The sequence below is a fragment of the Labrus bergylta genome, chromosome 9 (assembly GCF_963930695.1).
Source record: "Labrus bergylta chromosome 9, fLabBer1.1, whole genome shotgun sequence".
NCBI lineage: Eukaryota > Metazoa > Chordata > Actinopteri > Labriformes > Labridae > Labrus > Labrus bergylta.
Genome location: NC_089203.1, coordinates 5,538,734 through 5,563,074, shown reverse-complemented (window position 1 = coordinate 5,563,074; position 24,341 = coordinate 5,538,734). Strand labels below are relative to the sequence as shown.

General features: G+C 41.6%; 3 protein-coding genes across 5 annotated transcripts; 2 read left to right on the top strand and 1 right to left on the bottom strand.

The window, feature by feature from the left end:
- Nucleotides 1–132: 132 nt before the first annotated feature.
- On the top strand, nt 133–5,085 carry p2ry10 (P2Y receptor family member 10). Its single transcript, XM_020629661.3, has 4 exons — nt 133–448; nt 3,314–3,524; nt 3,605–3,785; nt 3,937–5,085. The coding sequence occupies exons 2-4, from the start codon at nt 3,340–3,342 to the stop codon at nt 4,729–4,731; spliced, it is 1,161 nt and encodes a 386-aa protein (XP_020485317.1). The 5' UTR covers nt 133–448; nt 3,314–3,339; the 3' UTR covers nt 4,732–5,085.
- A 607-nt stretch (nt 5,086–5,692) lies between these two features.
- Nucleotides 5,693–12,179, top strand: gpr174 (G protein-coupled receptor 174). 2 transcript variants are annotated; one of them, XR_003808436.2, is made up of 4 exons: nt 5,693–5,963; nt 9,166–9,595; nt 10,843–11,794; nt 11,884–12,179. XR_003808436.2 is itself a non-coding variant. In XM_020629674.3 (3 exons), the coding sequence occupies exons 2-3, from the start codon at nt 9,278–9,280 to the stop codon at nt 11,686–11,688; spliced, it is 1,164 nt and encodes a 387-aa protein (XP_020485330.1). In that variant the 5' UTR covers nt 5,693–5,963; nt 9,166–9,277; the 3' UTR covers nt 11,689–12,179. The 2 variants fall into 2 exon arrangements, 1 of the variants encoding a protein (XP_020485330.1); XM_020629674.3 differs by having other exon boundaries at nt 10,843–12,179.
- On the bottom strand, nt 12,048–18,341 carry LOC109981052 (integral membrane protein 2A). Of its 2 annotated transcripts, none has more exons than XM_020629675.2 (6): nt 17,953–18,341; nt 17,334–17,471; nt 16,034–16,219; nt 15,698–15,808; nt 14,159–14,321; nt 12,048–13,455 (listed from the first exon to the last, which is right to left on the bottom strand). In XM_020629675.2, exons 1-6 carry the CDS (start codon nt 18,022–18,024, stop codon nt 13,361–13,363), a joined length of 765 nt encoding a protein of 254 aa, XP_020485331.1. In that variant the 5' UTR covers nt 18,025–18,341; the 3' UTR covers nt 12,048–13,360. The 2 variants fall into 2 exon arrangements, with proteins under 2 accessions (XP_020485331.1, XP_020485334.1); XM_020629678.3 differs by having other exon boundaries at nt 14,177–14,321; nt 17,953–18,337.
- Nucleotides 18,342–24,341: the final 6,000 nt, after the last annotated feature.

Below are 24,341 nucleotides of genomic sequence, written 5' to 3'. Positions count from 1 at the left end.
AACAGAGTCACCATCTAGATGTGCCCAATACTGTGGTGGTGGTGGTGGTTTTGCTAGAGACTTAATGACGTAGCAAATTGTAGACAAACACTCGCATGCAATGAGGGCAGAGCTTCCCCTTCCCCTTATCACTGTATATAAAAACAGAGAGCTCAGACCTCATGCAATACCAAAACCAAAACCCTATTGTTAGCAAGTCACTTTAATGCTCACTTTTTGCAAATGCACAGAGCGACGACATTTTCTCTCTGCTGCTAAAGTGAGATGGGAAGGTTTGCCGTTGACCCTGTTTGCTGCTGAAGAGCTCGACGAGGAGGAGAGAGTGTGCCTGTGCGTCAGTCTGCTGTTTACAGAGGAGTGTGAAGCTGCTGGAGCATGTGGTTGCTGGTGGTCATTGACCTCATCACATCCATGCTGATCATATAGGAAGAAGACAAAGAAACTTAAGGTAAATACATTGTTGTTGTTTAGAGAGAACTGTCTGGCAGGCAGTCACACGTCTGTGATTCGTCTGAACATTTGTCGTCAGAGTCATGTTTCTTATTTTGCTGATGATAGCAAGTTTGATATTAAAGCCTTTGTCGCTTGACAAAATACATCATTGTGCTCAGTTTAACAGCCACTGCTTCAGTCAAATTTGGGAAAAATGTGGAAAGTTATTTTCATTTTTAATGCCAGCTAAATCTTCAACATTATCTGCTATAACTTTTGAAACCTTAGGGCTGTGATCTTAGGGCTGAAACTTTAAGACGCAGACAGAAACTGTTCAAAGGACTTGTCAAATTATATTTTAACTCAACAATGACAAACATATTCAATCGGCCAAATTAATATCTCTTTCACAAGTTGTAGTAAGTACTTCCCTAAACTTCAGTCTTACAGTTTAACTGTACAGGTAATAGAAGAGCATCCATTGGATGACTAAAGCAGACTGTGAATCCATCTGCCAATAGGAATATGAGTCAAAGCTGGTGATAAATAAACTGTCGCTGGTTTTCTGTTCTCCCTTTGGGGCCACCAGAGGAAGGGTGTGGTCTCGTCTTGATGGCAGGAGGAAGGGCAATGTGTCAGTGATAAGCTGAGAAAACGTGCAGCATTTCCTGCTGCAATCTTTTGCCACACAGAAGCATTTCTGATTACACTTTATATCTGTGTTTTCATAAATCTGATGACGTTGCATTGCATGGACAAACATATTGTTATACCTATAGAGAAAGAAGCTATACCTTAGATGATGAATGTAAGAAGCTATGACGTAGATGATGCATGCGAGAAGAGAGGACGCAATGTTGTGGTACAGGTTGCACGACATTTCCTGTGACAGGTTTCATGTTCATATTTTTTTCAGTGTATTTAAAAACAAGAAGCAACCTTTCAGATTCGCTTTTTTAATATGAAAATGTAACAGCTTAAGATACAAATCATTTTTTTAAAACACTTTCTATTTGATAGTTTTGAAGAAAAACAGCATAAACTGTCAGAATGAGCATATATACATTTGTATATGGTTTGTATAGAAGATCTACCCATAACTGCATCATCTATACAGGCATGGATAAATATTTCTGTTAGCTCATTCTACGACAGAGAGGAAGAGTGAGCAAAAAGGAAGGGAAAAAAAAAAATTTGTGCATGTACTCGAGCATTAAACTTAGGCCACAAGCAGATGGTGAAGAACACATAGACAAAAATAAATAAATAGATAATATTAGAGTAGAACAATCCAAGGCCCATTTTTTATTTTTATTCAGTTTTTCATTTTTTATAAGATACAAATCAGATGCCAGGTTTTGAAAAATCTTTTCAGTAACTTTTTATCCTCTACAGCATGAATATGTGCTTTTTATTATGTCCAGCTCCCCAGTCCACCTGGAGGATTACTGCATTGGATTGTGCTCCATCTTCAAGAGTACATTATGGAGAAGTTATTAATATGTAAAACTGTACACTCATTGGATTGCAGAAAAACCTCTTTATTAAGAGCAATATAATTGTTAAGAGGAAACAGAAATTAACATCACAGGCATCATAACTTTTGAAGAAAGTAATAAAAAGACCCACTGTGTTTAGAATTTTTGCTCAAGGAAGCAAATGACAAACTGAAAGATGCATTGAGGAATTTGTAATGGACTGAGTTCATAATTTTTGTTGCCAAAACGCAACAATATTTTTCTCAGTTATTTTAGCCAATATCGATAAACTGCCATTCAAATTAGAAATCTGATTATCGCAACATTTCATGACAACGAAGCACGATTTATGCTGCTGACTAAAATCATATTGTGCATTTGAAAGCTGCAGAAAAACTACAGCTTGTTTTGCAAACAGCCAGCCAAAGACGTTCTCATAACTTTGCATCACTACACTGCAAGTGTTCAACACAGACATGTTTCAAAAGGGGGCTCAGTGAACTGCTTCTTAGTGCGAAGATGGAGCAGACGAAGCTAGTTAGTTCATGAAGGTGTGTAAAGTGCTTGATAAGAGTTGATTGTAAAAATTATAATATTTGCTGCTTTCTTTTCTCTATAGTCTGTTCATACTTTGCTTTATCTGGTTTACTGACGGATGATTCAGCTTGATCCTCACCTATTTGTGTGTTTTTTGTTTAACTTTTTGTTTTGTTTGTTTTTTTTTGTTGTCGACTCTAGTCTGTCTTCAGGACATCTAAATATGTGCCTCTTGTCTTTCCTTCTGTCATTGTGTGTATGTTGCTGGGTGTTCATGTGTATTGTGTTTGTCTGTTTTATTGTAAAAAAAAAATGTAAATAAAATAGAAATAATAAAGTTAGACATGTGTCTGTAGTTTGCTGAGCTGTCTGAATCAAGGCTATACTTTTTATTAACTGAGTTTAATTCCAGCTAGTATGAATGATATATGAGCCTGTTGAATAAGACAGATCGAGCTTGACTAATGGCTAACTATGGGTACGACTTCTTAAAGCAGTCTAGTTAGAACGGGATCAAGGACATATAGGGGCAGCTGTGGCTCAGTGGTAGAGTTGGTCGTCTCTCCATCGTTCTCTCCTTCGATCCCCAGCTCCTGCTGGCACATGTCCGATGTATCCTTGGGCAAGACACTAAACCCGAAGTTGCTCCTGCTGCTTCATTTGCAGCATATAGTAAATGTGAATGAATGGGATTAGCTAATAAAGATGGCCACTTGTCATATCAGCCTCTACCATCAGTGTGTGAATGTGTAGGTGTGACCTGCGGTCTAAAAGTGCTTTGAGTAGTCAGAAGACTAGAAAAGCTCTATACTGTACAAGCTCAAGTCCATTTACCATTTGGCATATTCATCCTCTATCTTTTTCAGGTTTTATGACTGTCTGAGTAACTGCAATGACTCAGAATACATCTGGACTGTGCCAAGAGTCCCTGTCCAACTTGTCTTCACAATGTGGCCACAACATGACCGGCTGGAACCAGAGCATGGATAAGATGTACACATACTTCTACCTGATTCTTTTCATCCCGGGTCTGCTGCTTAACACCACCGCCCTCTGGGTCCTCTGCAGACACATTAGGTACATGCATACAAACACAAACGGTTAACGTCTACAACACACGCTGGTCACAGCTAACTCCTGTGCATGTTGCTCCACAGTAAGAAGACCAAGGCAGTGATCTTCATGATAAATCTGGCATTCGCAGACCTGGCTCATATTCTCTCCCTGCCTCTCAGGATTTATTATTACTTCACACACGTTTGGCCCTTTGGACGAGGCATGTGCTTGTTCTGCTTCTACCTGAAATACCTCAACATGTATGCAGCTATAGTGTTCCTGGTAAGCAGGCAGTGGAGTGTCAAGATGTCAAATGATGAGAAGTTATTTTGAATTTTATTTGAATCTTAGAGCTCAAAAATATATTTACTTCCTGTGGCTCTCGAGCAGACGAATGATTTGCATGTGGCTATTTTTCTTTCTGTTTTTCCAGGTGTGTATCAGTGTGCAGAGATGTATCTTTCTGCTTAACCCGTTTGCTGCTCGCCGGTGGAGACGCCGCTATGACCTTTTGATCAGCATCATAGTGTGGTTGATTGTCAGTTTTGCCTGCTCGCCTTTCATTCTGATGCGGAGCAGCAACAGCACATCCAGTCCCAACTCTACCACAGAGGGCTGCTTCAAGGACTTGCCTATGCGCTGTCTGTCCCTCTCTCTATCTCTCACCATGATGGCTCTTGCTGAGCTCTTTGGTTTCCTGATCCCTTTGGCCTGCATCGCTTACAGCTCCCTCCGCATCGCCCGGTCCCTCAACCAAAGACATTCCCAGGATCAGAAATACTCGACCACACTCTCAGCACGCAGCCGTCTCAGTTCAGTCATCTCCAACTGTCAGGCCGATAAGTGTCATGAAAAGCTGACGCATGGTGAGAAGCGGCGTGCTTTACAGATGGTGCTGAGCTGCTCTGCCCTCTTCTTATTCTGCTTCGCCCCCTACCACATCAACTTCCTCCTCTACCTGATGGTGTCACAGGGCATTGTGTCCCACTGTGCCACGCGGCTAGCTGTGCTTCAATTCCACCCAGTGTCTCTTTGCCTGGCGAGCCTGAGCTGCTGCCTCAACCCCTTGCTGTATTATTTTCTAACAGCTGAGTTCAGATCGCACCTCACCAAGCGAACCTCTTCCTTCACCTCCTCTCTCCTCTCCTCGCCTATCAGCTCCAAGCCACAGCGCCCTGCACAGCAAAGAATGACGAGCATGGAGAGTAGCTGCTCAGACAGGGAGTAGTGGGCAGGTGACGGCCAATTGTCTCCGATGTCTTCTGATTCAAGCGGTACAATGTGATGTCACGTCACAGCTGTGTGAATAAAAACTGACCCGAGGGGGCTTGAGTACAACCTAAAGAAGCTCTGAGAAGACATGTGTTTTGAAAAAATGAATTCTCCAGTCAGGGGCTGAACACTCAATATCTACATGGATATCATCATTCATAGATGCCAAATGTAAATAAGCTACCGCCTGTTGTTTATCTTCAGTAACAATGTAACATATTTGAATAAGCTATGTCATTAATGTCCAACCTGTATGTTGATGCATCTTAATTTTACTGTATATTAATAAAAGTCTGTGCCTTTTGTTTTATCTGGTGTCTTTGTGTCGGTCATTATTATGTACAGCATGTAGTTTCACAGCGAGTGAAAACAGGTGCCAGCTCATTTCTGTGGTACTTCCTCTCACAATGCACAGTGGTAAAGACAGTTAGCTGCAGTTGCAGCAGCTCTGGAAACCCATAACTGCCACACTCTGACAGTTATGGGTTTCTCAACCACCTACTCTTGCATCTGCTTCACTGAAGACAACTCAGAGGCTCCCCCGCCCACTCTGGGAAATACTGCGACATATCTGAGGCCCACAACAATATTCGCATTTCTTATCTCTCGCTATCCAACATGTATTTGATAGTTTTATAGTATGCTGTGTAATGTGTGACAAAAGGAAACCAAAAGCATTTTACAAAAAGGGGGGGGGGGACTTTTTTGTTTCCATTTTTAGTATTGATCACTGGTCCCCCTCTTTAAGAATGTTTTCACCTGTCAATCAACAGAACAAATGTGTTAGTGGCACTTAAATTAATGGCTGATAGAAGTTGTCTACAAGAAGAAGAAAAAAAGTGACTATAATTGCAGAAGTCAAAGTGTCAGGAGTAAACCACACCCCCCACACTCACAGGAAGCCATATGTCTGCCAAAACTCTCAGAAGAATCAAGACACACCGAGAGAAAGACAGAGAACACAGCAAGAAATCAAAAAGCGGACACCCAGCAGATCAGGAAAGAAAGGAATGAGATTATATCAGAAGGATAGAACAAGAGAGAAAGTGAGATAAACAAAAGAAGCATAGTGGGCAGAGACCGTGAAAGAGGGGGAGGAGAAGGGGGGTGGCATGTGAGTTGGCTGATGCTTCACTCTTCTTCTTTTTGGTGAGACACAGAAAGTGTCACAGAAGTTTGACGACAGAGGTGAGATATTAACTGTTAAACTTACCATTTTATTTTGAGAACACAGAGTATTTGTGTGAGAGCCAGTGTTATAGCTGGATGCTTTCTGTGTGGTGTCATGCCTCACGGGGGAGCATGCATGTGTCTCCAGCATGAGGAATGTCTGTTATGTTGAGACTGTTAAAGCCTTTCTGTTGACCACTGTGAGAGTGACTGTGAATTCTTCTTTCTGTGAGTTAACTTTAAAGTGTCTGAGATGGGTTTATGACATTGTTTATGTGTTGGGACACCACAAGAGGAGGGACCTGGGTGCCAGGTACCAACTCTTTTTGGTGCTGATACATAAGGCCAAACATCGTGTCTGAGTGGAAAAAGTGTAGCATGCCAACAACCCACGGAGAGATGAATCACTGGATACAATAATTTGTTTCCATTGGAAGGATTGGAGGACTGAAACTGATGAATCCTGAAGCAGGGAGTAGACCCGAGTAGATCCATATAGGATTATGTTTCTGTTAAATAAATGAAGTCAATATGTAGCTGCAGGACATTACAGAAGGTCCAGCCTTAGATTATCATTTCACATGTATTACTACTGCCAGAATTAAATGATAAAACTTGAATTGGTCGTCCCTTAGTGGCCCTTTAAGATGAAATAGGCAGAAACATACTGCACATGCAAATGTGAGAGAAATGAGTGAATGACACTCAAACAGTCCCATGTGGGTCACAGGTTAGTGATGCTGAAAGCAAGTCCCCCCCCAATAATATGCAAACAGTTTAATCAGGACAGAATTAATTATGGGCAGATATTCTTTTTCTTTTGTGTTTGAACGATGGATAAGTCTTTAAAAAATGGACCCAATCGTGTTTTCTATGAGTTGTAGTGACGTCGAGAGCAGGATATGAAACCCCTGTAGATGAAGTATAGACACTAGTGGTGCTGATGAAGGGAGTATGCAGGATGTGAAGAGGGGTGGACATCTCAAAAACTCAACCCAGACACCGATCGGACGAATTGGAGACGTGGAAGAAAGTTGCTACAACATACGCAGAAATGTCAACCTGACGAAAGCAAAGAGGAGAACAGATTTAAAGTTCGACAGCAGCAGCATGATTGGTCATTGGTCCTGTCATCTGGTTGGAGAGGCATGGAGAAACAGAAAGAGTTACCTAGAGGGATTGACAGAGAGTAATATAAATGAATCATTAAATAATAACCAGATAAAGGAGAGACAGTGTCCCTGCTTGAACTTGCTATGACCTTCTTTTGTTTTGCAGCTAAAGGTACAAGTCACTGTTTTGGATTTGAATTTCACATGAAAAACAAATCACATAGTTACATTATCATTTGTACACTTCTATTAAGTACGGTTGGACTTTGTGTCCCTTATCTCACTCACATCCTCCATGGTGATATTCATGGTAGTTATGTTCTCTTTGTATGTGTTTGTGTCGTTGTGCTCTAGAGTCTGTATGGACCTCTTTTTGCAAATCAAATTGCCCCTCAGGGACAATAAAGATTTTACAATCCGATCGAAAAGAGTCAAAGAAATTTAGACTGATTTGTGCAGTTCCTGTATTTCCTTTCTTTAATTTTCTGTAAATTATCTATAACCCTTAGATTTATTCTGTGACACTTCAGAAGGACCTTAAACAAGAAAACAGTGTATGAGGCACTTAGGTCACCAGTATTAAAATACTCCTTACTTTTATTTGCTGATTGGTGCATGAGTGTTAACAATCTAAGTAATCGTTACTGATATTAATTTGAATAGTTTCTTAAGCAGTCGTTTAACCCGTTACAAAGTGTTTAAAATTCCTGCACTGTTACTTTTATTTATTCTTTTCACTTCTGTCAAAAGGACACCGCAGCAAAGACAGAGTCTTACAGTATATGAATGAATATTCAGTGTTAATTTATATTTAGTCTAGTCAAAGTCAATTCTCATGAACACAAAAATAGCCACATAGCCACATACTCTATTATCGTTAACACATCCTCAAAATGTTCAGAATTCAACCAGAAGTGCATCATAAGGGTTATTTGTGTCACAATGTTTCTCTTACTTCTTGTTTCCTAAAGCTGTGAAGTTCTGAATACTTTTAATCTCTCTGTAACTCGACACTTATGGCAAGAGATTAAAGACATTAACTGTAATTATACTTTACTCTTTCCCAGATGAAGTGTCCTCTTGTTTTTAAAGTGTGAACAAAGTGATGAATGAAATGATCAGTTTGCGCGTCTCATCCTTAAATAGTGTTACAGCACGTTACTGTAACCAACACATTGTCTTTTCTCTGCACCATGATTTAGAGTTAGTGAAGTGAAATCAGATGATAAAACAGACCGAGCTGTATCCAAAATAATTGATCTCGAGGGCTCTTTATGCTGTTTCTGGATGTAAATAGGAAGGACACTATAGCTGAGCCAGCACACACCTACTGATGTTTACAGCAGGAGAAGAATCACACCGACAAGCTGCAACATTTAGCTGCAGACTCTGTTTTATTTTCAATTTAAAGTCAAAATTTAAACTGGATGTACATCACAGCTAAAGGTTGACAAAAACATTTAGAGTCTTTACAAATCACTTTTCTGTTTTGTGCTAGTGAAAATGTTAAAAAGTCTCATCAGACATCATTTACTGTGTTTAGAAACTTTGTATTCAGCACAGAAAACAATTGTTCCTCAAGTGTGAGCACGCTTACAGAGATCAGGTTTACTTAGTCTGACCTGCTAACCACACGCCCGGTCGATCAATAAGCCGTGCAAGTTTCACTTAGGCTTTGCTCTTAGGCGTTTCACATGGGCTTGTTGTAGTCCGCCCTGCAGCTGGATGTGTTACCGACTGTGAGCGGTGCACACTACGTGGGAGACATCAGCATCAGCATCTCTTTGAACTTTTACAGTAAATGGCACCACACGCGCTCCAATCACACCAATAATGTTATGCGTTGTTTAAACACCATATAACAAACTGAAGCCATGGTTAACAGTGAGTGTGTGTGTGTGTGATTCAATGTGATCTTTGTCTGTTTGAGGAAACATCTTTCTCAATACCAGATAGCTATCTGTCCAACATGCAAATGTCATCAGAAGCTTACAGTATCACAAGTTCCTGTTTACTTATACCTGCTTTATTTACCCAGCACGCAGGCAAGAGGCAGGGCATTGAGGGCAATGCTTTTCAGATGACTCTTTATTTTTCTCCTCTACCAGGTTGCAAGGATGCTGCGAATGAAAGCTGTATGAAACATTAACCAGCGCTGGACACCGACTCTAACTTCCCTCAAATGAGCATGAAGTGCTCCTCTCCATAGAGACAGGATGGATGCTCACACACATTCATTACCAGACTCCAAGCGGCTTTCCTGATACAAGCTTCCTGTTGATTTACTGGGCAGCTTGTCTGAACAGTAACTGGTTAACTGGACCTTCACTTAAGATGAACAAAGGCAACAACAGCTGTGAAAGCGAAGAAGATCTCCGCGAGTACCAGCACTATGTGTATGCAGTGGTGTACAGTGTGATCTTGGCCCCGGGCCTGCTGGGTAACGTTCTTGCCATCTGGGTGTTCAGGGTTTATGTCCGAGAAACCAAGAAGGCTGTGGTGTTCATGTTGAACCTGGCTGTGGCCGACCTGCTGCAGGTAAAAAAAAAAAAAACCTTTAATACATTTTAAAATATTTCATATCTGATTGTTTTATTAGGCTTTCATTCATGTGATTTCCAATATTTGAGCAGTATGTTTACACTCATGCATTCTCTAAAAGGACTATGATGTAGTTGTTTAGTAGATGTAAAATGTTATTAGATTTTATGTGGTCATCAATATACGTGATGATAATAATTTACCTTTTGGGCATCCAAAGCAGGTGTATGAATATTTAAAGAATGACCAAAAGCTCATTTATAAATACGTGTTAATAAATATTCAGTATATGAAAGAACATTTTGGTTGAAATTGTCTTTAGGTCCAGACAGAAGTTAATAATTCATGTGCTCTGAAAAAGGAATGAAGAAAATCCGTTATCTGTATCGGTTGTAAGACTGTAAAAACTTTGACCAATGTCTGCCACGAGGTACCAATCTGATGAACCAATCACACCTCCCTGTCTCCCTGCTCGTTCTCTACCCCATGCATGCACGAGCCCACACTCAAAGTGTGACACATTTCAACAAATAATACAAGGGGATAAGGTGATGCCTTGAAAATTGCTTGCACATTGATCATTCAGTTGATCTGATTCCATTCACTAAAGTCTCCATTAAACTACTACATTGATTTATTTACCAGGTTTGTCTCAATGAGATTAAGAACCTCTTTTCCATGGGAGACCTGACCGAGACATTCAGAAGCAAAAACACAAAGTTCCAGACAGAGACACAAAAAGGGAGATGAAGTGCAATTTACAAAAACACCCAAATTTGCATTAAAAGAGAACCTCTATGAGTCAAATCTGGGAGTCAGTAGATCAAGCAGTCGCGCAAAGAACATGGACATCCTATAGAATCTACTCTGCAGGTCTTTCATTTGAGATACACAGACTTTTAAGCAAACCAGATTCTTGAGTCTCAAGTCATTCTGCAACAGATTCCAGGCTGAGGGTGCATGAAAGTCAATGTTATATTTTACATGTAACCAGACAATATAGTTTTCTTATTCTTGCCCGGGAGCATTTAATGTCCGCTTTTGCCATCACCTAAAAGTTAACATAAATGACACTTCATCCCACAGCTAGTAGGTCCCTGATTGTCCTTGCAAATAAGTGTAAAATAAAATGTGCATTTAAACAGCATTTTGCCAAAATGAGCTGTGAAATGTTTACAAATCATCTCATGATATTTTACTGTGTCCCTAATGTAAGCGTTGATGTGACTTTGTGGTCTCCTCAGGTGCTCTCTCTGCCTCTGCGGATCTACTATTACCTGAAGAACACCTGGCCCTTTGGTCATCCTCTCTGCATGATCTGCTTCTATCTGAAGTACGTCAACATGTACGCCTCCGTCTACTTCCTGGTGTGTATCAGTGTTCGTCGCTGTGAGCTGATCATGCGTCCTCTGAGGTTCAACTCATCCAGGCGGAAAGGAGACTGGTGTATCTGTGCCTTCGGCTGGCTGCTAGTCTGCCTTGGCTGCCTGCCCTTTCCTCTGTTGAGAAACCCCAGCGGGGTCCCAATCAATAACTCAAATGACGAGGTCCTCACCTCAGAGGCCACGCCCAGCCTCACCGGGTCTGACCTGGTGTGTTTCTCAGAGTTACCCATGAGGCCTGTCAGTATTCCAGCAGCCTGGGTCCTCCTGATCCTCGCAGAGCTGCTGGGTTTCATCGTCCCTCTCATCCTGGTGTTAGCCTGCACCTGTCTGACAGCTGGCAGCCTTCGAGAGTCAACAGAAGGGGCTATTTCTGACAGAGGGGAGAAGCGGAGGGCGTTACGCATGGTGTTGAGCTGTGCTTTGGTCTTCCTATTGTGCTTCGCTCCTTACCATGTCACTATGCCCCTGGACTTCTTGGCTAAAGCCGACGCCCTGAGCAGCTGCACCCTCAGGAAACTGATCCTTCGATGTCACCCTGTCGCTCTCTGCCTGGCCAGCGTGAACTGTAGCCTGGACCCACTCATGTACTATTTCACGACGGATGAATTCAGGAGGCGACTGAGCAAGCCGGAGATACCAGAGAGCATGACTTTCAGTCGGCGCCTGTCCTGTATGACAGGAGGAGAGGACCAAGAGGAAGACTAGGCCCTCTCTAAACTGTCATGTTGAAGAACAAGTTTAATCTCAACCACTACATCCTGTGATGAAGGCCATGCACTCCTTAAAACAAGGAGAATTAACATGTAAATTAGTAAGTGAAAAAAGGGGTACGATTGTTTTTTTCTATTTATTTTTCAAGAAAAGATGTCTGCTCTTTCTAAATCGGTACGACCTTGACAGGTGAAGACTGAGCTGTTCCAGTTATGAAGGATGAACCTTCAATCAGTGCCAACATCTCTAACAAGCGTCAGGAAATAAAACAACACGACCAGCTGGGTTCAGTCTCAGGATCAGCTCACAGGTGATGATAAAAGAGATGGAAACAGATTCAAAAAGCAGAACGGTTCAGTAGGTAGAGAAATTTAACTTTATTTCATGACAAAAGTGAAATTCATTTCAGTAGCTGGACACAACATTGGATTTAATCACATTTGAGTATTGTTAAAAAAAGCTCAGACAGTAACCCTTTTTTTTTTTTAAAACAAGCACACTTCCTGTCTGATTGTCTTTCTGTGCAGGCATCGTCTTGGAAACCACTGAAAATGAGTTATTTGGCAAAAGGCCATTTTTCACACTTCCAAATGTTCTTTTTCAGAGTTTTTTTTTTTTTTATTCAAATCAGGTGTACGGATTTATTGGAGTATTTTTATGCATTAAACTGTTCCTGTGAAAACTGTAAATCCAGTCTTTTAGCTGCAAAACTTGACGCCTCTTGTATTGAGATATTTATTTCAAGTAACCTCGTGTTCATGTTATTGGACAAGAAATTCATCAATATAAAAATTCACAAAATTTGACATAATTTCCCTTTAGCTTATTCACTTCATGTCTGCTCAACTTGTCCTTCAGGTTCTAGTGTCACATATAAAGTCAACTACACAAACACAAACACTGGTCGTATAGAGTGCTGGACTGTTCACCTTCAGGTATGACATCATTAATAAAAGAAACATCACAGTAGGACAGCAGAGAGCCTCTGGGAGCAGCAGGGCACTCTGGGAAACGTCTACTAAAAAATGGAGACTGTGAGCTCTGGGTTAGTTCCCCCCCGTTAATGACACTGACTACCATGTTACACGTGTACTGTAGCTAAACTGTACCGAACATATCCAGGGTGACTTAGTGCTAAATCACAATATAACATACAGCAGATCAGAACAGTAGGCGGACGCACAGACACGTCTGATATCGACGACTTCTCAGTAACTCTAGGATATTCAGTAGTAGGAGTAATAACCCTCGTCTGGAGGTGACTGGATGTTGTATTACAGTTACAATAATAAGATAAGTCAGAAGGAAGCTACAGCAACAAAACAGAAACAGAAATGACAAATAAGACGGATTTTAACTCCTTAGAAAGCAGGCTAACACTGGTTATCAGTACGAGACTAACTAGTGAGTATTTGAGCAAGAGAGCGATGATTTATACAGGTTCAGGAAAGTGAAGCAGAAAGGGGTTTGCTATACGACAACGTAAGGAAAAATTCACTTCATCACTGGGGTTAAAGCAGGGGAGTTAAGAGTTCTATACAAAAGAAACTTTCTGCTAAAAGTTGTTTCCTGCTTCAAGATTACCTCCTACTCTTTAGTCTCTCTCTCTCTCTCTGGTCACTTGCTCTCTCTTATTTGCTTTCTGACCTACGCTTATGCATTCCCATCAAGCCTTGCAGATCCTGGTTTCAGTCACAAACTTGTTTTCAAAGTGGTGGATGGTGAAACATTTGTCTGCAGAGCGCTTATGGATCCCTCCACCTGACAAACACAAAGAGACACACACATGTTAGCTGATTGTTCACATTACGTCTGCAGAGAACCCAGGGTATTACTGCTGTTTTCTCAGACGTGTGTTCTTCTAGAAAAAGATCACAGGGCATGTGAAGTTAACGCTGTGACTGACTTTATTGTTACTGGCTCTCTGATTGGTTCACCGTGTGTGTGAAGTGAATCAGCATTGGTAACATGTTTTTGGTTCGCATCAGTGCTATAGCATTAATGAAGTAGAAGAGAGGTCAGTGAACTGTCATCTGAATAATCCTGAAGTTACATGACTTACTCTTCATGTGGTTCAACTGCCTGGTCACTTATCTTACTAAACTTAACGCTAACAGACTAACTGAAACTTAACTGTATTACAGGTTATCTTAAATGTTTGCATATCAAAAAGGACAGATGTCCCAAATCATGCTTTAGAACAAATGAGATGTGGGCTTGCCTAAAAAAAAACATCTTGTATCAGCATTGACAAGCTGTACAGGACTAATGCTGCATCCATGCATAGCTGAGAGAAGAGGATATCACAACCTGGGAGTGCTGTTAGGAGGTTATCCCCACTGCTAGCCCTGAATCACTGCCCTGTGATGATATGTTTAGGATGTACCTGAACCTTAACCAGGATGAATTCAGTGTACTGTAGTTCTGTTCAGAAATAATTTCATTAAGGCGTCAGTTTTTTTACTGTTCAGTCCATCCAGACCTGGCAGGCTGGAGCGGCGTTGCATCCTGTATGTCTCCTTTCCGTCACACAGCCGGCGGATATAGAAGCCCAGAGGCTTGATATCCTCGATACGCTCCGTCACCACCAGGTCCTCGTGCACCAAGTAGCTGCGGTAAGAGCCAGACTGGGACAAAAACAAAATATATAGTTTGATACAGATTTAACCACTCTTAAAAACTTTCTTGCAGCTCAGTGAACATGACTGCAGTAAAGAGTGAAAACAAAGAGTAGTAGGACATGTTTGTAATTAATGCATCATCCTTAAACTTCTGCTTTTTGTGATACACTGTCACGGTTGATTACGGAATCCACTGACTGCACAACCAACCACTAAACACCAAATGCTAGACATGATGTCACAATGGAGGACTCAGTGAAACATTAAACCAACTAAACTTTCAGTGCACATCTACAGTTCTGTGACAAACTGCTCTCAAACTCTGCCTCGCTGACACGATTCTCCTCTTTCTTTAACTCAAAAAACTAAAACAGGTTAAAAATGATCTAAATAACTAAAATGTGACTTTTTTTGCCATGACTGCATTATGGTTTAAAGATTGGAGGTGACTTTCATTTTGCTTTTCATCTAGTGTCATCTGCAGGTCAAAGCTCAAAGGATCAATATGTTAGATATCTACTGAATTAAATGATAAAATGACCTCATCAGACATTAAGGAAACATGCTTTGTTGAAGTGCTGGCTTCTCTGATAACAATGCAGCAGCCAGTATGTCCTCCTTCTAAGTTAAGATCACTGTAGGTCAGTTTTAAGGCACCCCCAAACAGCCTTTTTAACCCTCGTCCCTCAGTTTGCCAGATAAACAGCAAAAAAAGAGAACTGGGGGGGGGGAACAGCGCTCTGTAATGTTTTTAAATTGGCCTGCAGTTCCAACTTTAAACACTAGGTGTCAGCATTACATATTGCTCCTTTAAATAATTCACATCCTTAGTGTTTACTAGCTAAACATATACCACAGTAAATTAAGATGGTGGACATGGTAAACAAACAGCATACAAGCTAACCAGCAGCTAAAAAAGTTAGCATTTACCCTGGGATTATGTTAGCAAGCTGATGTTAGCATTTAGCTCCGAGCACACAGCTGTCCCTGAAAACAGCTAAAACACTGAGTACTCAAGTCTTTCATTATAGAGTTCATTGAGTGCTCTACTAACAACTTTGTTCAGATGTCATTTCTAAAGACAGTGAAAAAAGTATTTGAAGCATACATTGTAAGAGAGATTACCCCGTGTGTTTACAACAGAGATATTAATACCCAGAATGTGATACGCAGCTGGATATTCTGAACTACATATTTCAGACATGGCAGATTTGAACAGGATTACAGCAGGCAGTCACTGGATTTATCATAAATCCCTGGATGTGCACAGGTAATATTTATCTTCGATATCGGTGCTTTGAGTGAGAGTGCTGTGTGTGTGCGTAAAGTTCCCCCTCAATCATCCGATGTGATCCTGAGAACACAAAACGATCGGGACTCACCATCAGCTGTGAGAAGAGGTCAATGAGGTCCTGTGGGGGGAGCACCACTGAGGTGTTCAGAGGAATCACAAAGCAGGTCCTCAGGGTCAGGTCCAGGTACGCTGTCAGCTTCTACTCACACACACACACACACACACACACACACACACACACACACACACACACACACACACACACACACACACACACACACACACACACACACACACACACACACACACACACACACACACACACACACACACAACAATCAGGGAAGTCATTTAAACCGCATTACAAGAAGTGCAGCAGCCTCACAGAACAGTACATGTGGGGTATTCAGGTTGTGAGTGTTACCCTATTGAAGTCATGGAGGATGTAAGCGGGGTCTCCAGGTCTGAAGCGGGGAGGTGGGACGCTGATCACGGCCATGCTGTCAGAGATCTCCACCTCCTCCTCCACCCGGGGCAGGTAGTACGGCCGGTTCTCTCCTCCAGCTCCAGCTGACACATCATTGAACTGCATCGCTCCGTGATACAGCCTCTGCAGACACACAGCAGCAAAAATAAAGACAAAACAAGTCAAGCAGCCGCAGTGGGCCAATGACATCAGCAGCAACTTAGGTAGCATTTCCTGAATGAAGCGTGCATGTAGAGCCTTGCAGTAGACTGATGAGTGGACAGCAGTCAGTTCAGTGTATGCACCTGAGAAGAAGATGTGCTAAATCAAACCAAAGAACGAGCTGGGAGGGGCTGAAAGTGGTTTAATGTTGTGGGCTCTGCTGTGTATTGTGTGTAATTAGAGTGAGAAATGAATTTAGATTAAAAAAAGATGACTCAATTATTCCTCAAAGAGTCCCTGTTGCTTGAACGACAAGTCTGATGATTCATAGATAACTGAAACACAATCGGCCAGGCAGAGAGAATGTTGACTGTTTAATAAAGTTGGATTCTTGTTTAATCATAAACTCTTTAATAAGACACTGCTTCGTTTCACATCGGAGAGAAAGCTCTGTGGGCCAACTTTGAGACCCTCCTGCAGTCAACACAGCTAAAAATGATGAAGTCTGCACTTCCTCTAAAAAAAGGAGAAGTGAGTGAGCGTCAGCATTTTAACATCCCAGCAGTGCAAGAGTGTCTCATCAGCAGTCAGACGACACCTTAATAGATCTTTTCAAAGTCGAGTAACGTTTCCTCCCCCACACACACGTCTTTGGTCAAAGTGAAAGAGTCTTAATAACATCTGAGATGGATTCACTAGGGATAAGAAAAACTGAACTTAAATGTTAGGGGTTCAATGTTAACTGTAATGACAATAGTTGAAAGAAGAGAGCTAATCGGTTTGGTTCGGTATGGTATGGTATGCATTTTCTGGCATTTCCACAGTCAGAAGTTGGGAATGATCCCAAATGACTCTCAAGAAAGAGGCCTTCTCAACATTCATACTGATGCTCCAACCTATTTTATCTGACGCTCTGTAACTACTTCAATGTAAAAACATTAAGCTTGTATGTTAATCTTACTGGATTCAGACTCTGACTGTGTTGTAGAATTAAATCATGTCTGATATATTATTAGATCTTAATAAGCCAAATAAATATACTGCCCATCCTGGAAATGTTTTTTAACAACAAACACGTATACAGACACACAACTACCTTGGGGGTGAAATATCGATAGAGACATGCTCCCCCCACGATGAGCCCACTGAGGATGAAGGCGATGCCCAGCAGGGTGAGCAGACAGCGACCTGTGGAGCCCTCGCTGCCAACATGAGCAGAGGCCAGCTCAGGATCCTGTAAATACACACACACACACACACACACACACACACACACACACACACACACACACACACACACACACACACACACACACACACACACACACACATAATCAGTTTATATACGCATTACTGTCAGAAATAGCACAGTGAATCATAATATTTCATATATTGCAGATCAACATAAAGCACTTGAAGATTTGACTCTGTAATCCCAGTGAGGCTTCGGCCTCTGCACAACAGCTGTTCAGAAGATGGGCGGTCCCACTGTGTTCTGCATCATTTGCATTATGGCTCTCCATGCGTTTAGCGAAAAACCTTTCACATCTTCAAAGTCATGCATGCTCAAATAAGGGGAAATGCCAGACGACCATGTAACGTCTACAAGGCTACAGATAAAACCCTGGAGTCAGAGCAGTTTGCTTGCGGCCTGCTACGAGACTAAAAAAACGGACACCGGGCTCACGTCCCGCACTACAGCCCCGTTAACTCACCTTCTCCGCGGCTGGCACTTCTTTGCCCAGCGCCTTCTGCGCCAGAGCCGAGTTAAACGCGATCTTCACCATGATGGAGAGAAAACGTCACCTCTGGTTTTTCTAGTGCAAAAAAAAAAAGATAAGGGGAAGACTGTCGGTGCTGGACGGCAAGTCCCGTTAACTCTCAGCAGCTCCGCGATGTGACGCACTTTGCAACCTCGGCTTTATCTAGCGCTTCCGGTGGCTGGAGGGGATTAAGAGCACATCCGAGAGAAAGAAACTGCAAATGCTGATGATATTTCAAGCTACACGGCGTATGTAAACAAGTGGCGGCTAAGAAAATGTTCTTGACGGTTTCTGCGTGTTAAACAATGACCTCTGAAACCATGCATTGCGTTTTTATTGTCTTCAGTATCTTCTCTGGTTTAATTTTTTATTTCATCTTTTGGCTTTGGCGCCATCTAGCGGTCAAAAGGGGAAACTACCCAGACTTTCTTTAAATACATACCTTTTGGAATCAACTCATGGACTAGACCTTATACCACAAAACCTGAACTGTTTGCACCTTCACTAAAACCTGCTTTATAATGTACAGTACATGACTCGTTCTGCTCCGACTGTGCCATAATTCAATTAAAGTTATATTTTGAGTGCATAAAGTAGCCCATTCATTTCTGTTGAATATTCCACTCTGTAAACACATTTCCTCTTACAGGCTGGGTAGTACCTGCCAGTGTGTTTTCCCACTCTCACTGACACACACAGAACACAGCCTTCACTGCACTGTGTGGAAACACAGGCCAGTGCCAAGCCTATACTGTACGTCTGACACGTATCCTCAGTCCTCTGGTCTGTGGTGGTCCTCTGCTTCCTCTGCTTTCACTCTCCTTACTCAGTTAAGGTTTGAATGTACGAGTAAATAAACACTTACTTCTGCACCAACGCTCTAATTCCATGCACCTCTGTGGCATCTCTCCATCCCCTCTGCACTGCAACTGTACCATATGCATCCCCAAGTCTCGCTAACACAAGCACACACGCACCCTGCACGGCTATGATATTTCCTCTGTTAAACAGATGGATTGGACCGGTAATCACCACTGAAAGGTACATAAACAGAGCAGCTGATTTCTGTACCTAACTCCCCCTCTGTGCACCCACCGAAACTGACTCTCCCTGAATATCCTAAGTGGTCCTGAAGGCTTGTTTACAGGCTCGTCTTACGCTGTGTTTGATCTGAGAGCTTGCCCACACATGCATAGGTGGACCCACACACACACACACACACACACACACACACAAACACACACACGCAGCAAGAGAGAGGGAAAGCCAGCATTAACAGTAAAAGCTGAGATGATAAACAAAAGACTTAGATTTAATCCTGAGAGCTTCTCAGCATCACACACAACAGAGGAAGAGAGAGAAAAAAAAAGCAGATGAGGGAGCCAGGGGGAGACCACACTCTGAGGGGAAAGGGAACATTTGGGGAGAAGTGTGGAGGCAGGTGGGAGTAAATGTGATCCTGAGGGAGAGTACAGTGATGACTGGGAAAACACACACAGAGGGAGTTACCGAGAGAGGCAAAGCAATCTGCAGTGTCTGATGCTTCAGTGAGTTTTCCAAAGAGCTGATTAACGGCAGATTAAACTCGCCGTCCAATTAGTTTACATCCCAGCTTTTTTCAACACGCCTGCCAGGTAGGATTTCTGTGCCTCTCAGAGCGCAAAAAGAGCAAAAACGTACACAAAAGGACACCCATGTTTCTGTGCAGAGGCGCACAGAGGGAGCAGGAGTCATAACAGTGGGTGACAGGCATGTATGATGGAACTTTCTCGTGCCAATGTTTCCCTGTGGTCTGCAGCGACAGTCCAGCAAAAGCAATAAAAATACACACACTACATCATGCAAGTGTACACAAACACACGCCTCGCATGCTAAGTCAGCAAACTGTGAAAGTCTGCAGAGGAAGAACTGCCCTCAAAAAGTGTGAGAAAAAAGAAGCTCTCATGCATGACATCATCCACATGCAGGCCAACGAATATGAACAAACGCACACACACACACACACACATACACAAACACACACTTCATAGATTTGTCATCAATTTCAATACCAGACATGTGAAACCACAGAAGACAAATGACTCTGTCCCTTGCACTGGCTCATAAGCCATACGGTACAGTCACACACACTGACACACACTGCCACACACTGCCACACACTGACACACACACACTGTTATGGCAACAGCTGGCCACAGAGTTGAACCAAAAAGTTAGACACTGCTCAGTGCTTCATAACGTCACTGACATGTCTTCATGCAGACCCGCCATAATCACCATGTGCCTCCAGCGGGAGGACATTTAGTGGTCAAAGAGAGAGAGAGAGAGAAAATGTAAGAGACAAACTGGAAGATCCTGTGGTAGAAAGCAGAGAGACCCCCCCCCCCCACACACACACACACACACACACACCCCACCACCTCAAATAAATCTGCTTGCATCACACTCTCATGATTCTTGCCCCACCACACACACACTTCTGGCTATCACATATGGCTTTGAGACAAGGGTGACAAATGAGTCTTTCCTGTGAGTATCAGCTTCTAAAGCTACCTTCGCTCTCCCATAGCACTGCCTGTCCGCCTGTCTTCATCTCCTCAGCTTGGCTCACCTCGGGGAAATGTAATAATTTCATGCTGAAGGAGCTTCGAGGCGAGGGGTTGGATACGGGGCATGTGTGCCTGTGTGTGTGTATGTGTGTGTGTGTGTGTGTGTGTGTGTGTGTGTGTGTGTGTGCGTGTGTGTGTGTGCGTGTGTGTGTGTGTGTGTGTGTGTGTGTGTGTGTGTGTGTGCATGTGCTGGGGGGGAGATATTGGATGTGCAGTAGGCCTCTAGAATCTTTAGTATTGAATGTAAGTCTTTATTTCTAATCAAAAACTCAAATAAGATAATAGACAACAAACAAAGGTAACAGTGTCCTGAGAGGAGTAACTTATGTATCTCTACCCCTTTCTCACTTTTCTCCTATTAGTTCATATATTATTCCAACAAATGCTTAATTCTAAAATCTATAGTATCACAAACTGCAGCTTCAAAGAAAATACAGTTTAGAGTTACATGACACTTAACAGTCTGATATGTGTTGTTGTTTTTGATGAGTGGATAAGCGTTCATTCTAAGTTGTTATGGAGGTGAGCGAATAAGCAAAACTGACACAGTTTTTAGTAATTTGAGGTAAATTGTGATTTTTTTGTGTGCTCAGTATTTATTATTTAACCACATTTTATTTATAGTGTTATCTCAGATAGATTCATATTTCACAAGTTTTCTGTTTAATCTCCTAAAAGGGTCAAATGCTCGCTAGCTTGGCAATAGATTTTGGTTTTGGTGTGATGGTTATATGGATGTTATGGTGTGAGTAACTAATATTTACATTAGAAATAAGTTGCTGTAACCTTTTGCAATTCAGTGATCTATCCTTATGTTGGTTTGGATTAGGGCTGGGTGTTATGGCCTAAAAATAAAATCTGTTTTTTTTTTCACACCAAACAGGATTGATGATTTGAATCAATTTTTTTCCTTCAATACAAAACTACAAAAACTTTTCAAAATGATTAAAATTGCTTTTATTGTATCCATAAAAGTGAACAAAATAAAACTGAATTTCCCTTCAATTAGTGAAGTAACCTGAATTTCTCTTCAGGGATTAAAGTGCTAACTGTAAACTTGTCTTTAAAAGTGCTCTACGCAGTTTCAGGCTACAGAAAAAGTAAAGATGAGGCAGAGCGACTTCCTGAGATTGTTTACCACATACTCAGGGCCACGCACACACTCTGGAGGAAGTAAACAAGGGGGAAGTTGTGAACAATGGGAGTCCAAAGGGAGCTGCGGACAAAGTTAAAGAGAAAATCTGGAATTTAATTTTGGAAATCCAGATTTTCTACAAACCTGATTTATTGATCAAAGTGAAGCCCTATTTCTGGATAAAAATAATATATTAACATATTAGGTGATTAAATCTGATATAAATAATATTAAAATTGAATATGTTTCAATGATTAAAACCTTGATTAAAATTTTTCTTTTGAATATTTCTTAAACCGTTTTTTCTTCCAAAAGGATTGTGAAACCTAACCTTTTGTGTCAACTCATACTGAGTACCAATACAACTGCTGTGCAATAAAAGCAGGCCTTTACAACTGATCGTGTACACACTAGAGCCTCTCCTCCACACTGAAGCCCACACTGTACTGGTGATTACTTCTGCTATATTCCATCACATACTGAGCTTTAGCTAATTGAAGACCTTTAGCTAGCTTTGACTAACTTCAAAATCTCTGCCTGCACAAATTTTTTTATTTCTCGTCACATGACGTTCTATGAAACAGAACTTTCCAGCGAGAGTTATAATAAATCCATGGTGACAGAACAGTGCGTCCTCCTGTGAAGGCAAAGAAGAAAAGAGAATTTCTACTGAAGTCAGTTTCAAACAAAGAGTGTGAATGGTCTCAGGCTAATAAACGATGGTGTTGGATAAATGCATAGACTGACACACTTCATGCATCGGAACAAACACTTTGAAACACACTGCACTCTTAACAATTTGTGAGACTTGTTTGAGGCGTGTATTGAGGCTAAAATAATACAAGTGAAGGAGAGGACACAAGGTATGATTGGAGGAAAGGAAAAAGAGGGGTCACACATGAACGTAAGAGAGGGCAAATCAAGGTAGACCCCCTGGCACAGGTAGAAAAGGGAAAAGTGGAAAAATCAAATAGGATTAGAAAATGGATGAAAAGAGAAAAGAGAAGAATAGAGGGATGGAAATGGACGCATGTCTGTTACTGAGGGTTCACCTCTGGGGAAATGACCTCATCATCATCATGAGACTGATCCAGACAGCTACAAGACTTTCTGACCATGTTGACTTTGTGTTGGTACTGACACACACACACACACACACACACATACACACACACACGCACACACGCACGCGCGCACACACGCGCACGCACACACACACACACACACACACACACACACACACATACACATTTTACGCACCCTCTTCTGAATCGTGGCCATCATCGTAGCCTGGTCCAATCACTTCCAGATTCGGTGACGTCACCTCTGTCAGAAGAGAGCAGAACACACACACACACACACGCACACACACACACACACACACACACACACACACACATACAGCACCTTTCTGTTATATGGTACAACCAAACAGAGGTCATTTCACAGATTTTTATTGAAGCTTCTTCCATAGAACTGACAGACTGATTCTCTTATGGCTTCAGTCCCACCTGGACGCTCATCACTATGGTCAGGTTTAAGTCTGCAGGAGCTTAGGAAAGGGCCATTTAAAGGCCGCTGTCCCAGGCTGGGAAGATACAGAAAACCAACACTTACTTTCCTTCAGTAACTATTGTTGAACTGTCACTGAGTAATACACCTTTCTACCAAATGATTCAAGGGAAAAGTATGAGTGTCCCAGAAAGCTGAAGGAGTGGGACAAAGTAAGAAAACTTGTTCTTCAACATCCATCACAGCATAAAAACTCTTCATTATTCTCACTTCAACTTGTTTACATGAATATTTTTTGTCAAAGACTGTTATTATTTATGGTTTGTTTGATGGGTACACATACAATATACAAAGACAAATTGAAAACAGCCATCCAATGCAAGGATCATGTAATGTTTATAACAGATGCTAGTTTGTAAAAACCTGTCCCTAGAAGGGCTTTTAAATAAAAGATTTTAAAAAACGTTAAGGGAAAAAGAAAGGATACACTGGGCACATCAACATACAACATGACACACACATTTAGCAGTAGCATAGCCATAAATAAGTTAGACATGAGAACATGTTTGTTGCTGAACTAACTAGAATTTGGTGGCTCTCTTAAAAGTGGTCTGTAGTAAGTTTCAAGTGACCTGAGCTCCAGGATGTTGACCTTTCACAGAAAAAGCTGTTTGAGCAGAAGCTGTTTTGTCTTTACAATTGCCACTTAAAGATGCTCTGGTGGATCTGCTGCAGCAGCCCCGTAGTCTCTGTATGCATTTGCAGAAAACGTTTAGGTTCATGGTAGATGAGTTGATTCATTAGAGTCATTAAAAACAAGCCTATCATGATGGAGAGGGACAGGAACAAGGATTTCCTTGTAATTCCCAAGTCCCAATTTCCAAAAACAAAAAAATCTTATATATTTACCTTCCCTTTACACCAATGCAAGTCCTACTTTATTATTAAATATGTTTCAAATTGTACTGGTATTTTTCCTTGTCCACCAATGGATGTCTAAATAAAATAATTGTATCTAAGTAAAGTGATGCTGTGTATGAGGGTGGATGGGTGCAATGGAGGGGGCGAGGGGGCGGGCTGAAGGA